This window comes from Canis aureus, chromosome 13, assembly GCF_053574225.1.
Source record: "Canis aureus isolate CA01 chromosome 13, VMU_Caureus_v.1.0, whole genome shotgun sequence".
NCBI lineage: Eukaryota > Metazoa > Chordata > Mammalia > Carnivora > Canidae > Canis > Canis aureus.
This window is the reverse complement of record NC_135623.1, coordinates 51,722,858-51,741,903: the sequence shown is the minus strand read 5'-3', so window position 1 is coordinate 51,741,903 and position 19,046 is coordinate 51,722,858. Positions and strand designations below refer to the sequence as shown.

The 19,046-nt window shown below is 36.9% G+C and overlaps 1 protein-coding gene across 2 annotated transcripts in view; it reads left to right on the top strand.

Annotated features, from left to right (window-relative positions):
- Positions 1-19,046, top strand: part of TTC29 (tetratricopeptide repeat domain 29) — a 237,006-nt gene that overhangs the window by 217,759 nt on the left and 201 nt on the right. For both annotated transcript variants that reach the window (XM_077846272.1, XM_077846273.1), the window contains exon 12: positions 18,735-18,804. In XM_077846272.1, coding sequence (XP_077702398.1) covers positions 18,735-18,804 — 70 coding nt within the window. The remainder of the gene's footprint in view (positions 1-18,734; positions 18,805-19,046) is intronic.

Here is a 19,046-nt window from a genome sequence, read left to right as displayed (position 1 = left end):
AAGTATAATCAATTTTCTTAGTGATAAAGAAAAGTCCTCCAGTACCCGTAGACACATTCACCTAGGAATAAAAAACTTCAACAAAGATGTTGTAATAAATGGATCGATTTATTCAATCACTGGGCATAAAAACATTAGCCCTGGGAAAGCGCTTTCCTCTAAGAGCTTTAGCTACCGAGTTTCACTTGTGTTGTACCAAATGATTTGCATTTTTAGAGAAATTTCATGTCTTCAGTGAGCTCCAGTGAAAACATGAATAAATTGCTTTCTTTCCCTCTTTTTCTGACTTTATGAAGCCGAATCCATTAGGGGTCGAGTCAAAGTATAATGAAAAAAAGGCAACAACCCGTGTGATGGAAACCCCTGGATTAGGTTTCTCTCTAGTCTAAATTCAGTTGTCTTGGCCTAGGTGTCGGATTAGTAGTCTGCAGGGAGACCCCTGGGGCATGTGGCAATTTTTTTTAACTGCAGCATTAGAAACAGTCTCTAGAAGTCAAGAAATTGAATAGACAAACAATAATTAAGAAATAAGTGGGTGGGAGCACCTCGGTGGCTCAGTTGGTTAGGCATGTGCCTTTTGGCTCAGGTCATGATCTTGGGGTCCTGAGATCAAGACTCGCATTTGTCTCCCTGCTCAGTGGGGAGCTACCTTCTGCCCCTCTCCCTCTTGTGCATAAGCTTGATTTCTCTAATAAATAAATCTTAAAAAAAAAAAAGAAGAAAGAAAGAAGTAGGTTTACCATAGTAGTTCTCCACAAAGTCAAGTAAATCAACCTTTGCTGGCCTGACACAAAACAAATGCATAAGAGGCTTTTTTGTTATAAGTTCCTTCTGGATTCATGAGAGTGAGAATGAATGCAGATGTTATGACCATTTAACTCATAACTTTGGATCTAAACTGACCTGAGTGTGAATCTCCGCCCACCCAGTTATCGGTGGTATGATATTGAGCAATCTTCTTCAATCTTTGGTTTCCTTACCTGTACAACAGGAATAATAATACCTGGAACATAAGGTGGTTTGGAGATTTTAAAAAGACTTTATCCCATTACCTAGTTCAAAAATACATACCGAATCCATGGAAACAAATTTAATTTTTACTTATGATCTGAATCTTACTACTGAACCAGAGACAAGCAGCTACTACTACTTATACTGAGAGTGGGATTCTGCATTTCTAGTAAACTCCGAGTAATGCCGATGCTGGGATTTAGAGAACACACTTAGTGACCACAAACATATAAATCACCTAGAAAATGATATTTATTTTAAATTTTTTTCTTTGTCTTTATTTTAAATAGATCCATTCACATATATATATTAAAAAGGAAGGCTACCTCATCTGAAATCTATAAGGATTTGATTTATGGTTTTGGTGGAAGAATTGGTTTTGTTTTTCCGGGAAGACTTATTTCTAGGAACTATTTTGCTGCTGCTAAGTTATGTATTTACTCATATAACTATATTTGGACTGAATATTGGATATTCGCATTGACAATCTCAGCATACATCTCAAAATTCAATTTTTGCAAAAGAATTAATTTTTTCATCTCTAGATTTGTCATTAAAAATGTCATCCTGCATATAATCCTCTGTTCTGAAGTAGTCTGTTAATGAAAAGAACATAGAGTTTGTGTATTTTCCAAACTTTGTTATCTTCACAAAAGTACCAGGAAAAAAATCCAAATTCATCTATTAGCATTTAGGTTCCTATTACATATATTTGGTCAAGAAAAATTAAGCTTTGGAAGTGATAATGAAATGGTTATTGCTTTTAATTCATTAACTTGTCCTTCAGCTTCAGTTCAGAAAAATATATGAAAAGGATATGTTTTCAAATGAATGCTTAGACTGAGACTTTCTCATTTTCATAGTTGAAGAATGTTTTTAGATCTTGAGGGTTTTTTTTCTTTTAAACCAAAACAGTTAAAATGAAAACTCTAAACTAAAATGTAAAAACAAGGGTAGAGCGATAGTCCAAGATGACAGCATAGGAAGACCATGAACTCATCTCCTCCTATGGACACACCAAATATACAACTACATATGGAATAACTCCTGCTGAGAAAGAACTGAAAACTAAAGAGCTTCCTCCACAACAAGGGATAAAAGGGTTATGTTGAGATGGGTAGGAGAGGCCGAGATATGGTCTTACCAAAACCCCATCCTCACCCAGCAACACACAACAGGGAGGAGACTCTAAGATTCAGGACCTCTACCTGAAGAGGGATGGGTTTGTGCCCCACATCAGGCACCCAACCCTTGGTACGTGCACTGGAGATATGAAGCCTCCAAAATATTTGGCTTTGGAAACCAACTGGGCTTCTATCCAGGGAACCCAAGTCGCTGTGGGGATCTGAGATACTCTTTTCAAGAGACTTATGTATAGATTCACTCATTCCATTGGTTCAATTGTTAATTTTAAAGCATCCAACAGAGGATCAGGAAGCAGTTGGGCTTTTCTTCAAAGATAGAAAGTCTAAGAGCACCATTTTTGGCATTCTTCCTTTACTATGCTAGAGTAGGGAGACACAAAAGGCACAACCTTACTAAAATTGAGGGCATGCCTCACCTTCAACAGTCTTCTCCAGCACTGCTAAAACCACAGGTGTGGTGTCTCCCATCCTCAGGGCCCATCTCGGGCTTCGCTAAAGCCACAAGTATGCCCCACCATCAGTACTCTCCTGCAGCCAAACTAAAGCCAGGGGACAAGTGTAGTCCACATAGGGAACATATTCTGATTGTCTGGCTCTTATGGCCAGAAGGACTTGCACTTCTGGGCCCCACAGGACTGTAATGATCAATAAGACTGTTATAGGCAGGATATCAACCCCAGGCACTCCACAGACAGCAGACTGAAACACATGCCCAATCTGCACATGAGAAAGGCCCATTTAATTTTCTTGGAGCTTCAACTCGAGGGACAGGCTTCAGGTTTTCCACAAATTTAAAGGCTACAGAGGTGCTCTAAGGAAACAAGCAGGGAGACATCATCTCCCTTGGCCTCACAATAGCTAGCTGACACTTCTTGGAAAGGAGTGTCTGCTCATCTGAAGCCCTGATTCTTGCAACTGTTGCCCAAGAGATACCTCTAGATATTCTGGTCTAGCAGTCAGCAAAGTCTGTAATTGCAGTCCCACAGTACTGTGTATATGTGCATATTTTAAAAGCTGCTGCCTGAGAATCTGGCTTCCAATCAGCCTGAATCTGAGTACTCACTGAAATCTGTCCCTTTGGAACACTGACAAGTCCTGACACACCTCAACAATTGAAATCTATTAAGAATAAGTTAGGCCACTTGGACAAAGATTTGAGAGATAACCAAGTGCTAAGACAAAGTAACAAGATTTACCTCCTACATAAGTATACTCCCTCAAGACTGAGAGAGGCTGCTTCACCAGATACATAAAAACAAGTACAGCAAGTTAAGCAAAATGAAGACAGAGGAATATGCTCCAAACTAAGACAAGACAAACTGTCACCAAAAAAAAGACCTTAATGAAAAGTAAATAATATACCTGATAAAGAGTTCAAAATAATGGTCATAAAGATGCTGAACTTGGGAGAAGAATGGATGAAGACAGTGAACTTCAACGCAAATATAAGAAAGTGTCAATCAGAAATCAGAACACTGAAAAATACAATAATTGGACTGAAAAATAGACTAGATGAGTTCAACAGCAGACTAGATGAAATAGAAGGCCTAGAGACACAGAATACAGGGCAATGGAACTTAACAAATAGAGCAATAAAAAGAAATAAAACAATTTAAAAAATAAACAAAGATAGCTTTTAAGAAACCTATGGGACAACATTAAGTGGACTAGCATTTGGATTATAGAGGTCTCAAAAAGAGAAGACAGAGAGAAAGTGGCAGAAAAGTTACTTGAATAAATAATTGCTGAAGTCTTCCCTAACCCAGGAAAGAACCAGACACTTAGGTCCAGAAAGCACAGAGAGAACCATACCAGGGCACATTATAATTAAAATGTCAAAAGTTAAAGATGAGAGAATCATAAAAGCAGCAAGAGAAGAACAACTTAGCACATACAAGGGAACCTCCATAAGACAGTCAAGCTGATTTTTCAGCAGTAACTCTGCAGGCCAGGAGACAATGGTATGATGTATTCAAAGTGTCAAAAGGAAAGAACTTCCAACCAAAAATACTCTACCCAGCAAGCTTATTATTCAGAATTGAAGGAGAGCTCAAATGTTTTCCAGGTAGGCAAAAGCTAAAGGAGTTCATCATCACTAAGTAGGCCTTACAAAAAATGTCAAAGGGCTTTCTTTAAGTTGAAAAGACACTAACACATAATAAGAAAGCATATGAAAGTAAAAATATCACTGGTAAAGGTAAATATATAGAAATATATAGAATATATAAGAAACACTTATAAAGCTAGTATGAAGGTTAAAGACAAATTAGTAATTTTAACTATAATTATAATAATTAGTTAAAGGATACACAAAATAACAGACATAAAATATGAAGTCAAAAACATAAGATGGGGGAGAGGGATAAGAATGTAGAGTTATTAGAATACATTCAAATTTAAGTTGCTATCAACTTAAAATAGACTGATCTAGAAAGAGAGACAGTTATATGTAAAACTCATGATAACCACAAAGCAAAAGCCTACAAAGATACACAAAAGATAATGAGATAAGAATCTGAACAATCTGAACTAAAAAAATTCATCAAATCACAGGGGAAGAACAAGAGAAAAAAGGAACAAAAAAGAACTACAAAAACATCCAGAAAATATTTAACAAAATTGTAATCAGTTCATTCCTATCAATAATTACTTTAAATGTAAATGGGCTACACTAACCAAAAGATATAGAGTGACTGAATGGAAAAAATCACAACTATCTATATGCTGCCTCTAAGACACTTACTTCAGATATAAAAACACACATGAGAAAGTAAAAGTATGGAAAAAGTGTTCCCATGTGAATGGAAATGAAAAGAAATCTGGGGTATCTATACTTACACAGACAAAACTTTAAAGCAAAGACTGTGACAAAAGACAAAGAAGGAGATTACATAAGGGATCAATCCAACAAAAGGATATAGCATTTGAAAGTATTGTGAGAATATGTACACATCCAACATAGGAGCACCTAAATATATAAAGCAAATATTAAGAGACCTAAGAGAAGAAACTGGCAATACAATAATAGTAGGGGACTTTAATACCTTACTTACATCAGTTGATAGATTAACCAGACAGAAAATCAATAACAAAACCTAAGCTTTAAGTGACACATTAGACCAGATGGACTTAATAGATATTTACAGAACATCTATCCAAAAGCAGCAAAATACACATTCTTCACAGGCACACAGGGAACATTCTTCAGGATAGAACACATATCAGGCCACAAAACAAGTCTCAATAAATTTTAAAAAATTGAAATCATATCAAGCATCTTTCTGATCCCAGTGGTATGAAACTAGAAATAGTTACAAAGGAAAACTGGAAAAAAATCACAAATACATGGACATTAAATAACATACTACTGAACAACCAATGGATCAATGAAGAAACCCAAAGGGAAATCAAAACAATACCTTGAGACAAATGAAAATGGAAATACAGCAACCCAAAATCTATGAGATTTGGCAAAAGCAGTTCTAAGAGGAAGATTATATCAATAAAAGCATACCTAAAAAAATCAGAAATATCTAGGGAAAATATTACACCTTACACTTAAGGGAACTAGAAAAAAAGGAACAAAGCCCAAGTTAGTAGAAGGTAAGAAATACAAAAGATCAGAACAGAAATAAATGAAATAAAAATTTTTTAAATATATAAAGGATCAATGAAACTAAAAGGTGATTCTTTGAAAAGATAAACAAAATTGAAAAACCTTTAGCTATACTCAACAAGAAAAAAAAGGCTCAAATAATTAAATTCAGAAATTAAAGAAGAGAAGTTATAATGGATACCATAGAAATACAAAAGATCATAAGGAACAACTACGAAAATCATATGACAACAAACTGGAAAACATAAAATAAATGGATAAATTGTTAAAAACATACAACCTGCCAATACTGAATCATGAAGAAATAGAAAATCTGAATTGACCAATTACTAATAAGGAGATCAAATCAGTAATCAAAAACCTAACAAACAAAAGTCCAAGAGAAGACAGCTTCACTAGTGAGTGAATTCTACCAAACATTCGAAAATATAATACCTTCTCAGTACCCTTCTCAGACTCTTCCCAAAAATTGAACAGGAGGGAACATGTCCAAACTCATTTCATGAGGCCAGCATTACCCTGATATGAAAACCAGACAAGGACACTACAAGGAAAATTATAGGCCAATATCTCTGATGAAGATAGATGCAAAAATCTTCAACAAAATATTAGCAAACCAAACTCAACAATATATTAAAAGGGTTATACACCATGAGCAATTGGGATTTATTCTAGGAGTTCAAGGATGGTTCAACATCTGCTTATTGATCACTGTGATATAGTGCATTAATAAAGGAAAGGATAAAAATTATATGATCATCTCAAGAGATGCAGGAAAAATATGTGCCAAATTCAATATCCATTTATGATAAAAACTCAACAAAATAGGGATAAAGGAAACATACCACAACATCATAAAAGCTATATATAAATGACAAACCCAAAGCAAGCACCATTCTGAATGGTGAAACGTTGAAAGTTTTCCCTCTATATCAGGTGCAAGGCAAAGATATCCACTTTCTGCAGTCTTATTTAACATAGTACGAGAAACCTCAAACACACCAAGTAAGAAAGAAAAAGAAATAAAAAGGGATTCCTGGGTGGCTCAGCGGTTCGGCGCCTGCCTTTGGCCCAGGGCGTGACCCTGGAGTCCTGGGATCGAGTCCCGCATCGGGCTCCGGGCATGGAGCCTGCTTCTCCCTCTGCCTGTGTCTCTGCCTCTCTCTCTCTCTCTCTCTCTCTATCATGAATAAATAAATAATTAAAAAAAAGAAAAAGAAAAAGAAAAAGAAATAAAAGGCATCCAAATAGTAAAGAAAGAAATAAAGCTGTCACTATTTTCAGTTGACATGATTCTGTGTATAGAAAACTCTAGACTCTGCCGAAAAACTATGAGAACTATAAATGAATTCTGGAGAGTTGCAGGATACAAAATCAATGTATAAAATTCAGTTATTTCTATACCCTAATAGTGAACTATCAGAAAAATAAATTTTAAAAACAATCCCATTTAATAAAAAGAATAAAATACCTAGAAATAAATTTAACCAAAAAGATGAAAGATCTGTACAGTTAAAACTATAAAATACTGCTAAAAGAAATAGAAGAAAATACAAACATATGGAAAAATATTCTGTGCTCATGGATTGGAAGAATTAATATTGTTAAAATGTCTACACTATCCATAAAATTCTATAAATTCAATACAATCTCTATGGCATTTTTCAAGAACTATAAAACATAATTACAAAATTTGTATGGAAATACAAGACTCAAAAAAAAAAAAAAAAAAGGAAATACAAGACTCCAAGTAGCCAAAAAGCAACCTTAAAAAGTACAAAGCTGGAGGTATCAGGTTTCCTTATTTCAAACTATACTACAAAGATCTAACAATCAAAACAGTTTGGTATTGGCATAAAAACAGACATAGATCAATGAAGTAGAGTAGAGACCCTCCCAAATAAACTTATGTCTACATAGTCAATTAATTTATGACAAAAGAGAGAAGGATATACAATGGGAAAAGAACTTCAATAAATGCTGTTGGGAAAACTGGACAGCCAAAAATGAACTCAAAATGGGTTGAAGACTTGAATGTAAGACCAAAAACCATAAAACCACAAGAGGAAAACATAGATGGTAAGCTCCTTGATAATGGTCTTGGCTTAGACTTTTTTGGATCTAACTCCAAAAGCAATGGTAACAAAAACAAAAATAAATTATTAAGACCACATTAAACCATTGCAAAGGAAACTAGCAACAAAATGCAAAGGCAACCTTCTTAATGGGAGAAGATATTTGCAATCATATATCCAATAAGGGACTAATATTCAAAATATATAACTCACACCACTAATATTCAAAATATATAACTCACACCACTAATATTCAAAATATATAACTCACACAACTAATATTCAAAATATATAACTCACACTACTCAATAACAACAAAAAGAACCTGATTAAAAAGCAATCCAAGAATCCAAACTGACATTTTTCCAAAGAAGACATTCAGATGGCCAATAGACACATGAGAAGATGCTCAACATCACTTATCATCAGAGAAATGCAAATCAAAACCACAATGAGATATCATCCCCCACCTGTCAGAATGGCTGTTATCAAAAAGACAAGAAATAACACATGTTGGAGGGGTTGTGTAGAAAAGGAACCCTTGTGCACTGTTGGTGGGAATGCAAATAGAGCCACTATGGAACACAGTAGGAGGTTCCTCAAAAAATTAAAAGTAGAATTGCTATACAATCCAGTTATTCCACTTCTGGGCTTTTATCTGAAGAAAATGAAAACACTGTATTGAAAAGATGCCTTCACCCCAATGTTCATTGCAACATTACTTCCAATAGATAATATGTAGAAGTGACCATGTGTGCAATACACACATGAAAAGATGTTCCATATCACTAGTTATTAGATAAATGCAAATCAAAACCAAAATGAGTCATAATTTCACTCTCATTAGGATGACTATTATCAAAATAATAGAAAATAACAAATGTTGGCAAGGACCTGGAGCATTATCGACAATAGCCAAAAGCTGTAAACATCCCAATGTCCATCAACAGAACAAACAAAATAGACTATATACATATAGTGAAATATTATTCAGCCTTAAAAAAAAAGAATGACATTCTGATACAGGCTACAATGTAAATGAACCTTGAACACATTATGCTAAGTAAAATAAGCCAGCCAAAAAAGGACAAACACTTTCTGATTCTACTTATATGTGGTACTAAGAATAGGCAAATTTATAGACAGAAAATAGAAGACAGGTTACCAAGAGTTGCAGGGTGAGGAGAATGAGGAATTGTTTAATGGACTCAGTTTCTGTTAGGGATGTTGAAATGTTCTAAAAATGGATAATGGTAATGGTTTCACAACATTGTGAATGTATTTAATGCCACTGAATTACACACTTAAAAATGGTTAAAATGATACATTTTCTATTTTATATATATTAAAACAATTTAAAAAACCCACCACCAGAAAAAAATAACCAGCTCTGATCTTTAATTTATAGACCTTCAGGTGACAGTAGACCATTTTTTAAAGATTTTATTTATTTATGCATGAGAAACACAGAGAGAGAGGCAGAGACACAGGCAGAGGGAGTAGCAGGCTCCCCACGGGAAGCCTGATCCGAGACTTGATCCCAGCATCCCAGGTTCACAGCCTGAGCCAAAGGCAGACACTCAACCACTGAGCCACCCAGGTACCCTGACGGTAGACCTTTTTTTTTAAAAAAGATTTTATTTATTTATTCATAGAGACACAGAGAGAGAATGAGAGGCAGAAACACAGGCAGAGGGAGAAGCAGGCTCCATGCAGAGAGCCTGACATGGGACTCGATCCACGTTCTCCAGGATCACGCCCTGGGCTGCAGGCGGCGCTAAACCGCTGCGCCACCGGGGCTGCCCTAGACCATTTAATAAAGAGTAAAATAACTTCAATATACTTTGTTTCTCACCCCCACCCCGCTTTTGCACTATTATTGTCATACATTATACTTTTACATATATTATACTTTTATATATATTATAAACCCATACTATATTGTTACTATTTTTGTTCAGTCAAATATCATTTGAAGGAATTTAATAACTAAAAAAAATTTTCATGTTTACCCATTTCCTTGCCACTTCTAACTCTTCATTCCTCATAGCACAGACCCAAATTTCCATCTGATGTCATTTTCCTTCTGCCTGAGGACTTTATCATTTCCTGCAGTACAATCTGCTGCTGAGGAATTGCTTCAGCTTGACTGTCTTAGAAGACAAGCTGTCTTCATTGTTTGAAATTTTGTCTTCATTGTTGAAATATATTTTTAATAGGTATAGAATTCTGGACTTTGATGGGTTATTTTTCTTTTAGTACTCTTAAGTTTCTTGAGCTTAGAATTTGTTGAACTGCTTAGATATATGGGTTTGAGGTGTTCATCAAGGTTAGAAAAATTTTCAGCTGTGATTTCTTAAAATACTTTTCAATTCTTTACCCATCTCCTTCCAGAACACCAGTAACATTTATAATAGGCTGCCTGCAGGTGTTCTACAATTCAGCGATATTCTACTTATCTATTCTACTTATCTTTTTAATTCTTTGCCTTCTTTGTTTTATTTTGGGTATTTCTACTGCTTTTCCTTCAGTTTCACTAATTGATTTTTTATAAGTATTTATTTACTTGAGAGAAAGAGAGAGCATGTGTGCAGGAGCTGGCAGGGGCAGCAGAGGGACAAGCAGACCCCTCATTGAGCAGGAAGCCCAACAGGGGGCCTCTTCCCAGGACTCTGGGATCATGACCTGAGCCCAAGTCAGATGCTTAACCAAACGAACCACCTAGGCACCTCATTAATTGATTTTTAATATGCCATCCATGTATCCACATAACATTCTTTTCTTTTTTTCTTTTTTCTTTTCTTTTCTTTTCTTTTTTGAAACAGAGACAGAGCACAGGCAGGGAGGAGGGTCAGAGGGAGAGGCAGAAGCAGACTCCCTGTTGAGCAGAGCCCAACACAGGAGTCCATCCCAGGAGTCTGGGATCATGACCCCAGACAAAGACAGACTGAGCCACCCAGGCATCCTAAGACGGGAATTATTTAAAAAGAAAACTACAGGCCCAAAATGGTGTCACTTGATTGCGTCAGCCCAAGTTACCAAACAGGGGCAGTTTTCACTTCCTCCAGAAATGTAAATTATAAACTGTTGATCAGGAATATATTAAATTTACTCAAGGCAGTAAGTTGAGTGTAGGGTCATACTGTTTCCTATCTCTCAGGTGTCACTGGATTTTGTTGTCTGATGTCTAGTGTCTTCAAAATCATGGTTTCATATTTTTGGTGGGAAGAATTGTTTTAGGAAAGAAGATAACCTGATTTCCGTTACTCCATCGTGGCTGGAAAAAACTGCTAGGTTTGTAGTAGTATCAATAGGAGATATAAAAAGAACATCAAGACTATATTTATCTTAAGAAAGTACTTAGTGTCTGAACAGATTGATACACCTGAATCAGATATTCTCATTAAAAGTTTAGATATTCAGAAGAAGAAATGCAGTATAAATCTGTGTCAACATGGTACCTCCATGTTGTACCTCTTCAGTGCTCCATCAAGGTCTAGCTCTATTCCATCTGATTAAGATACTAGTGCTTAAGGAAAAAAGAACCTATAGTTTTGAATCTGAATAGACATCTGATCCTTGTATAAATTTTAACAAGCTTCAAATATTAACAAAAACCTTTGGAAAGGGAATTTCTATATACCAGAACCTGTAATATGAGAAAATACACCTCAGTTTTTGACGCTTAAAAGAATATGCCAAACTTGAAAAATACCTTCTGCCTTCAAAGTTTACAACTTGACTATTATCCTCGCCACATATAGATTTCTACTTCACAACTCGGAACAGATTGCCTTTTTGGTTGTTAACAAAAAGTAGGAAAGTATTACCCAAAAAACCTTGCATGTTTTTGGTAGAGTGAGAGGAACTGTAGACTCAGATTTTGGTTCATAGAATTTTTCCAGAGCTGTAAGATGAGAAGCGCCACAAATGACAAGCCAATATTACCAAAGAAGCAGGAGAAAGATAGAAAACAGAAAGGAAAAGAGAAGCATCAAATCCTATATTAACATCAATATGTTGACACTTCAATCATGCATTACATGACTACCTCAACAACATTTGCACTGCGGTTTTTATATGCTATTTGCCTCATGTGTACACACACACACACCAGGATACATTCTCCCACTTTGTTCTGTGTCCCAGAAAACTGACTTTAGACTGCATGTCCAGGTTCATTTGCCTTCTAGCTTCCTGGTTTGGATTTATCCAAAGGGCATCACCAGCCAGCGATCAGGGGTTAGGAAGGTAGAGAGGCCAGGGAATTATTCCTCTGTCCCTGACTTCAGCTGAGTCCTGACAGCTGCGACACTCTATAGCTACTGTTTCTAGCTTCTGTCGGAAGACCCCTTTTCTAAATCTCCATTTCTCACTCAGGGTGCAATAACAGCATCCTCTTCCCTTTTACCTTTCAGCCCCAAGGAAGATCATGGCATGGCATCCCTCTCTTGTGATGGGCTGGGTGCCTCAGCATCCCTTGTCGATTCCTTCCCCCTGCCCTCAGCTCCCTATGTAGTTCTTTCATTAAAGTCTCTTCAAAATCCCAGTTGAATGTGCCATCTGTTTCCTCCTGACTGATACCCTCTCCTTCTGTATTGTATCAACTGGGGGTGGCTAAAAGCAAGCAAATACAAGAAATATTAGGAAACTTCCACTTGCTGAAAAGTTCAGTTGATTAGAGAACAATGCTAATGAGGCTGAAATTAGTGTCTGGCTGTGCTCCAGGACCACAGGCTGTATCCCTGACCAGCCATTTTACACACCATCAGTTGCAAAGAAGACCATGCCAAAAAGGAGACATGACTCTGTGCCAGTTCCTCACCACTTCTGGGAACATATTTCAAAAACTAGCCGTTCATTGAGATAGCTTCAAAACTATCTTTGTTCCCCAAAGACAGCTTTTGTAATGTGATTCTAATGAAAATTTTATATAGAGCATTTTAAATCATAAAGCCATACCTGTCAATATCTTTGTCAAGAAAACACTTTCATTTGCTTACTTAATCTGTAGTTAATTCATGATAACATAGGTTAAAAGTCAAGCTTATCAAAATATGTCTTATATTGGTAACAGGATTCAAAGATTATAAGAATATATGTTAGCTCATTTCTTTAAAATTTTCAACTGTTATGACTAAATAAGTTAAACTACACAACTGTTGCTTAAAGAATAAACAATTAAAATATTCTTGAAGTGACTTTTTTTGAGAGAGAGAGAGAGAATGAGCTCATGCAAGCCAGGGAGGAGGCACAAATGGAGAAGGAGAGGTAGAGAGAGAATCTAAAGCATGCTCCATACCCAGTGGAGAGCTCAACATGGAGCTCAATCACATGACCCTGAGATCATGACCTGAGCTGAAATCAAGAGTCAGATGGTTAACCTACTGAGCCACCCAGGTACCCCTTGAAGTGATTATTAAGTGTAAATGACGAACTTTCCATTTCTTCACCACTTCTCCCCTCAGTATAGTTGCCTTGTAAAACCATGTTATAATTAGGTTACTGTAAATGTACTGTTGTATTAATATGCTATACTGAACCTACGTCCATGGTGTTATTTTCACATGATTTGAATTCCTGGAGGGAGGGAGACACTTCTGTTCCTTTTTCAGAAATCAATTTCTGATACTCTCTACTATTAGCAAGAAAGAACTATTTTCTACTAAACTATTTCTACCTATGACTCTAGGTAAAACGTGCTGAAATACTACAGCAAAATATAATTTTATTATTAATAATATTATAATGCTAAGACCACCCATAAGATATGAGCATTTTTATACATAATATTTATTCTTAATCATTTTCATAACACAATCTGAGTTTTATTTTTTAACAAAACCTTTTGAGTCATTTTGATAAGGTCAACAGAAAGCACAATCTTTTAACATTAGGTGATCAACTTTTTGACAATAGCGGGACCAGCATAGCTAATGGAATAATAGCCTGCAGGGTCCAGCTAAATATGATATACGAATGTAATCAACCTCTGTGATGACTATTCAGAAGTAATCCCTTTAGCTTTGAACTGCAACATATATTTCAACAAAGCAAAAACCATAGGAAGAAATTCTCTGCAGACCACACTGATACAATACAGCCTTCATATCCTGCTCTATGTGCTTGCTGCTTATAGTGAGTTTTAAATTTAAGGTAATGACTACTGTATATTCATGTGAGCATACAATACTTTTGATTTGTTGTGGAAAGGTTGAATCCATTACCAGGGGTCTAGTCTATAAACTCTGACACAACCTTTATGTATGAGTTAGTATTTACCCTTTTCTAGAAAAAAGCCACTAAAAATGTTTTGCATGCCAAAATTATAAAAACTCATTTACCTATTCATTCTCAAAACTACTAGTCAGTGTCTCCTCCATTTTAATTCATACTCCTCTACCAGTAACATTTTTAAATCACATTTGCATATAGTACTGTATTATATGAAAATTATATGCCATTGTTTTCAAGTGAAGGGATGGAATGGTATTTTGAGTCTAATTCAGCATTTACTGACTTATTCTATTGGTCTTTGGTACAATATAGGCTAAGTGGTGGTAAATAAGATCGTTTTGTTGCCCACCTGAGGGAATCCAGCATTTGAGAGTCTACTATTAGCAACAGACAAGTGCATGTTTCTACTGAAATGGTAGACAGTATAAGCAAATATCATACTCTCAACTTTGTATTGCTTCCGGTCTCCTTGTTGGAGTAGTATCGGTCTTAATTTTCTAGCTTCCTTGAAGTACCACAGATCAAACATCACAAATCACATTCTAAGTCAAACCCACAGCACAAAACCTAGGGTAGGAATCAAAATGAGTGCTTTTGAAAGTGTAACCAGGATGCCTGGGTGGCTCAGCAGCTGAGTGTCTGCCTTTGGCTCAGGGCATGATCCTGTATTCCCGGGATCGAGTCCCACATCAGACTCCCTGCATGGAGCCTGCTTCTCCCTCTGCCTGTATCTCTGCCTCTCTGTGTCTCTCATGAATAAATAAATAAAATCTAAAAAGGAAAATAAAGAAACATTGTAACCAAGAACAGTCCTGTGGTGCTCATCTTGCTGCAAATGTAGAGAAGTATCAGAGCACCTGAATGATGAGTTCAGGTGTTCCCCTATATAAGTTAATCGTTGCCAAGGCTTCCTAGAACAAAGAGTGTCTTTTATTTAAACCACCAGTTGTGGCCTACATTAAGTAAAAGAATAGCTACACATATAGCTATTCTCCTCAGAGAATCTACTTGGGAAATACTCCCAGTAAAAATTATCTTTCTTCAACATCTGGGGAATAAATGCAAAACAATTACTTGAGACAAACCAGGCATAATTTTAAACTTGGAAAATTCAGGAAAGATTTCCCCAGCTTAAGAGATTTTGTTACATACTGCCAAGTCAAAAGGAATGTTGAGTTTAAGATACTAGATAATATAAAAGTGGTATTGGGATGTTAGGTTGTTCTATATATTGCGATGCAATGACAAATATTAAACTGAGAAGCCCAAGGTAGTTGCTTACCTAAAAGAATGCTGTTAGTTAAGGTAAGGGCTAAGTTCCTATTACAAAGAGTCCCAAGGTACAGTAGCTTAATAATATACAAATTTGGGCAGCCCTAGTAGCTCAGCGTCTTAGCATCACCTTCAGCCCAGGTTGTGATCCTGGAGACCCGGGATGGAGTCCCGTGTAGGGCTCCCTGCATGGAGCCTGCTTCTCCCTCTACCTGTGTCTCTGCCTCTCTCTCTCTGTGTCTCTCATGAATAAATAAATAAAATCTTTTAAAAAAAAAGAATATACAAATTTGGGACACATGGGTGGCTCAGTGGTTGAGCATCTGCCTTCAGCTCAGGTGGTGATCCCAGGGTCCTGGGATTGAGTCCCACATCAGCCTCACGATGGGCAGCCTGCTTCTCCCTCTACCTGTGTCTCTGCCTCTCTCTCTGTGTCTCATGAATAAATAAATAAGATCTTTTTTAAAAAAAGAACACACACTTTTATTTCTTCCTTAACCCTAAAGTGAATAGTCTGCATTTATAAGGCAGCTCCACAGGCATTTAGGGGACCACGATATTCCATTTTGTGGCAGGGCTTCTCAATCTTGCACTATTGAAATTTTGAGCTGGATGATTTTTTGTTGGTGAGGGGGCTGGGGTATCACTGTCATGGTCATTGTAGGTTATTTAGCAGCATCCATGGCTTCTACCCTGTGGATGTCAGTATGCTTCTACCTATGAGTTGTGACAACCAAAAAGTATCTCCAAAAGCCACCTGTGGGGTAAAATCACTGCCAGTTGAGAACCACTCGCCTAGGACGTTGTCATTATCTGCATGTTAGAAACTGAAGCATGGGGTAATGGTTCTATGTCCAAGATTGAGGAAAAGGGAAAATTTAAGGAGGAATAAATGCCCAGTGTCTAACACTCAGACCCAGAAGCAGTGTATTACTTTGTTTCCACTCACTGGTAAGAATTTAGTCTTGTGGCTTCAACTAAGTATTTATCTGCTGACAAGGAAGATCTAATATAGAGGGGGAAGAAATGAACTCTGATAAGTGGGTGGCAGAAGGAATTACTGGAGCCATGTCTTCTGTGGGCAAGAAATGGTGAAGTCTAGAGTTAGCCTTAGATGAGAGCATAGGTAAGATAGAGCATATAGAACAAAACAACACAGAGCTTGTGGAAGTTTTTTTCCTACTGTCTTTTTTTTCCTACTGTCTTTTATTTCCTCCATGAAACCAGAAAATACATCATGGGCAGGGTTAGAGTTTTGGGAAAATAGAAAAAAGAGCTAAATAGCCATCTAAGAGAGAAGAAGAACAAATGGACCAGGAATGTTTAATAGGATGGCCTGAAAGCATTAAAAATCCACCAGTGCCTATGGCTATGAATTTAAAGTAAAGCCTGGTTATATGTTTTTTTTTTCCAGTCACATTGAGGTATATAGTACAGAAGAGGAGTAAGGATACAGTTGAATTTATTCTAGGGTTATAGTTTTGCCAAGTGAGTATGACAAAGTGGGAAAAGAGTAATGAGGTCAGACTATATGCAAGGGGGAGAATGGCCATAGAATTTACGTTAATAAAGAAAGAAAGAGGGGAGAGAAGGGATCAGAAAGAGAAGGAAAAATGAAAATGTGGCAAGAGTGGAGGTCCCAGAGAAGTAGAAGAATTGCTGGTGTTGGGGGTACTAGAAGGAGTGATCTAGAAAGATAAAACTAGAAGTCAAGTAGTTGAATGTTGGTAACTGAGTTTAAGAGGGACCTGGAGGGGGATCCCTGGGTGGTGCAGCGGTTTGGCGCCTGCCTTTGGCCCAGGGCGCGATCCTGGAGACCCGGGATCGAATCCCACGTCGGGCTCCCGGTGCATGGAGCCTGCTTCTCCCTCTGCCTGTGTCTCAGCCTCTCTCTCTCTCTGTGTGACTATCGTAGATAAATAAAAAATAATAAAAAATAAAAAAGAGGGACCTGGAATTATTGCTAATGGCAAGGTCTAAGTATATCCATGGGAATCAACAGCTGCAGAAGGGTATGGGACCAGATCTCAAAGAACAGAGCTCAAGTAATTAAGACCCAGGGTGAAGAATCCTCTGCTTGTACATTTAAATTGCTAAATTAAGACAGAAGTAGTGAGGTAAAATGAGCCAATGATAAAATCAACTGAGAATGATCCCAGTTGTAGGTAGACCACAACAATAGTTGATTGTATAAACTGATAACTGAATTTTAGGAAGAGAAAGAAAGGAGGTGAATGTCCTGGAAGGGAACATTAGGGTGCAAGCAGAATACCTATCCATCTCCAGCCCCAGTAGTAGCAAAACTGATAGAAAGAAAAACAAAAAAGTCTGCTAGGTTGGCAGTGTCTACTGAGGACAGCCCCATTTCCATTAGAAAGTAAAGGAAATTTCAGAAAATGTAATAAGGATACATGGAAATGTTTCAGAAGTTGTGGTAGGAGATGGGGACAAAATAGAATACAGGAAATGAAGAGAGATCTGGAGACTAAAGCCTGCGAAAAGCAAGAATAAAGAGCATATTATTAGATTACTACCAGTGAATTCAACTCAAAAGCTAAAGGCCAGACATGAAAGCTAAGTACAAAATTAACACGTCTATTTATATGTATAAACTTCCCATATCTTATTTAATAATTTTGGATACTTTATATTGCTCTCTAAATTAATTTTCTTTCTGAGTATCGCTTCAAGTCATTTTATCCCCCAAAAGGTGGCTGTTCCAGTTACCATTTATGTGTCACAAGAATCTTGTGGGTTAGGAATTTAAGCATGTTTTGGCTAGACCTCAGTTGAGGTCACCCCTGGTGGTGCTCAGCTGACAGATGGCTAGTTTGAAGGATCCAGGACAGTTTCCCTACAGACTAGAGCCTTAGAGGGATGACTGGAAGTTTGGACTCAGATGGAACTGTCCAACTGGAGCATCTTACATGTGACCTCTCCAGGATGGCAGGGCGGTTATTATATGGTGACTTGCTTCCTCCAAAGAAAGCATCCCAAGAGAACCAGGAGGAAGCTGCACAGGGAGAAATACCAATACAACAAGCCTTTTCTGACCTTGCCTCAGAAATCATGTAGCCACTTTCTCCACATTCCAATGATTAGAAGAGTCCTAAGCCTAGCCCAGTTTCCAAAGAAGGTGAATTAGATTCCACCTCTGGATGGGGGAGTGACAAGGTCATATTGTTGAGGAACATGTAAAGTAGGGGACATCGTGGCTATCTTTGACCAATATAATCTGCCCTGGTGACACAGTGGTATATACACTTTTATACAGGTGATAAGGGTAGATATCTCTGCAAAAGGATTCCCAGGTTCAAGTTCAATATAACTGTAAATTGTATTTGTGATAAATCATTACATTCATCTTTTTTCCTGTAGGAGGATCTAGAAGATCCACAAGGGAAAGTTTATGTCAAATCCCAGAGAATTTGGAAGAAGAACTCAGTGGGTATGATAAATCAAGTAAAAAGTTTTTATTGCATACAAATTAGGCAAGATACTAAGTATAAACTGATTCTTCAAGCACAAGAAGAATAATTTCATCTAGTACTTGATAATACTAAAAACTGTCTAAAAAAATCACAGATTTACTTTAAAATATCACATAAGTTCAAGCGTTTTTCATTTTTTAAGCTCTGTGTGAAAATTTAAAAAAAAGTATCTTTCAAGTGAATGTTTTTACTTTCTCCC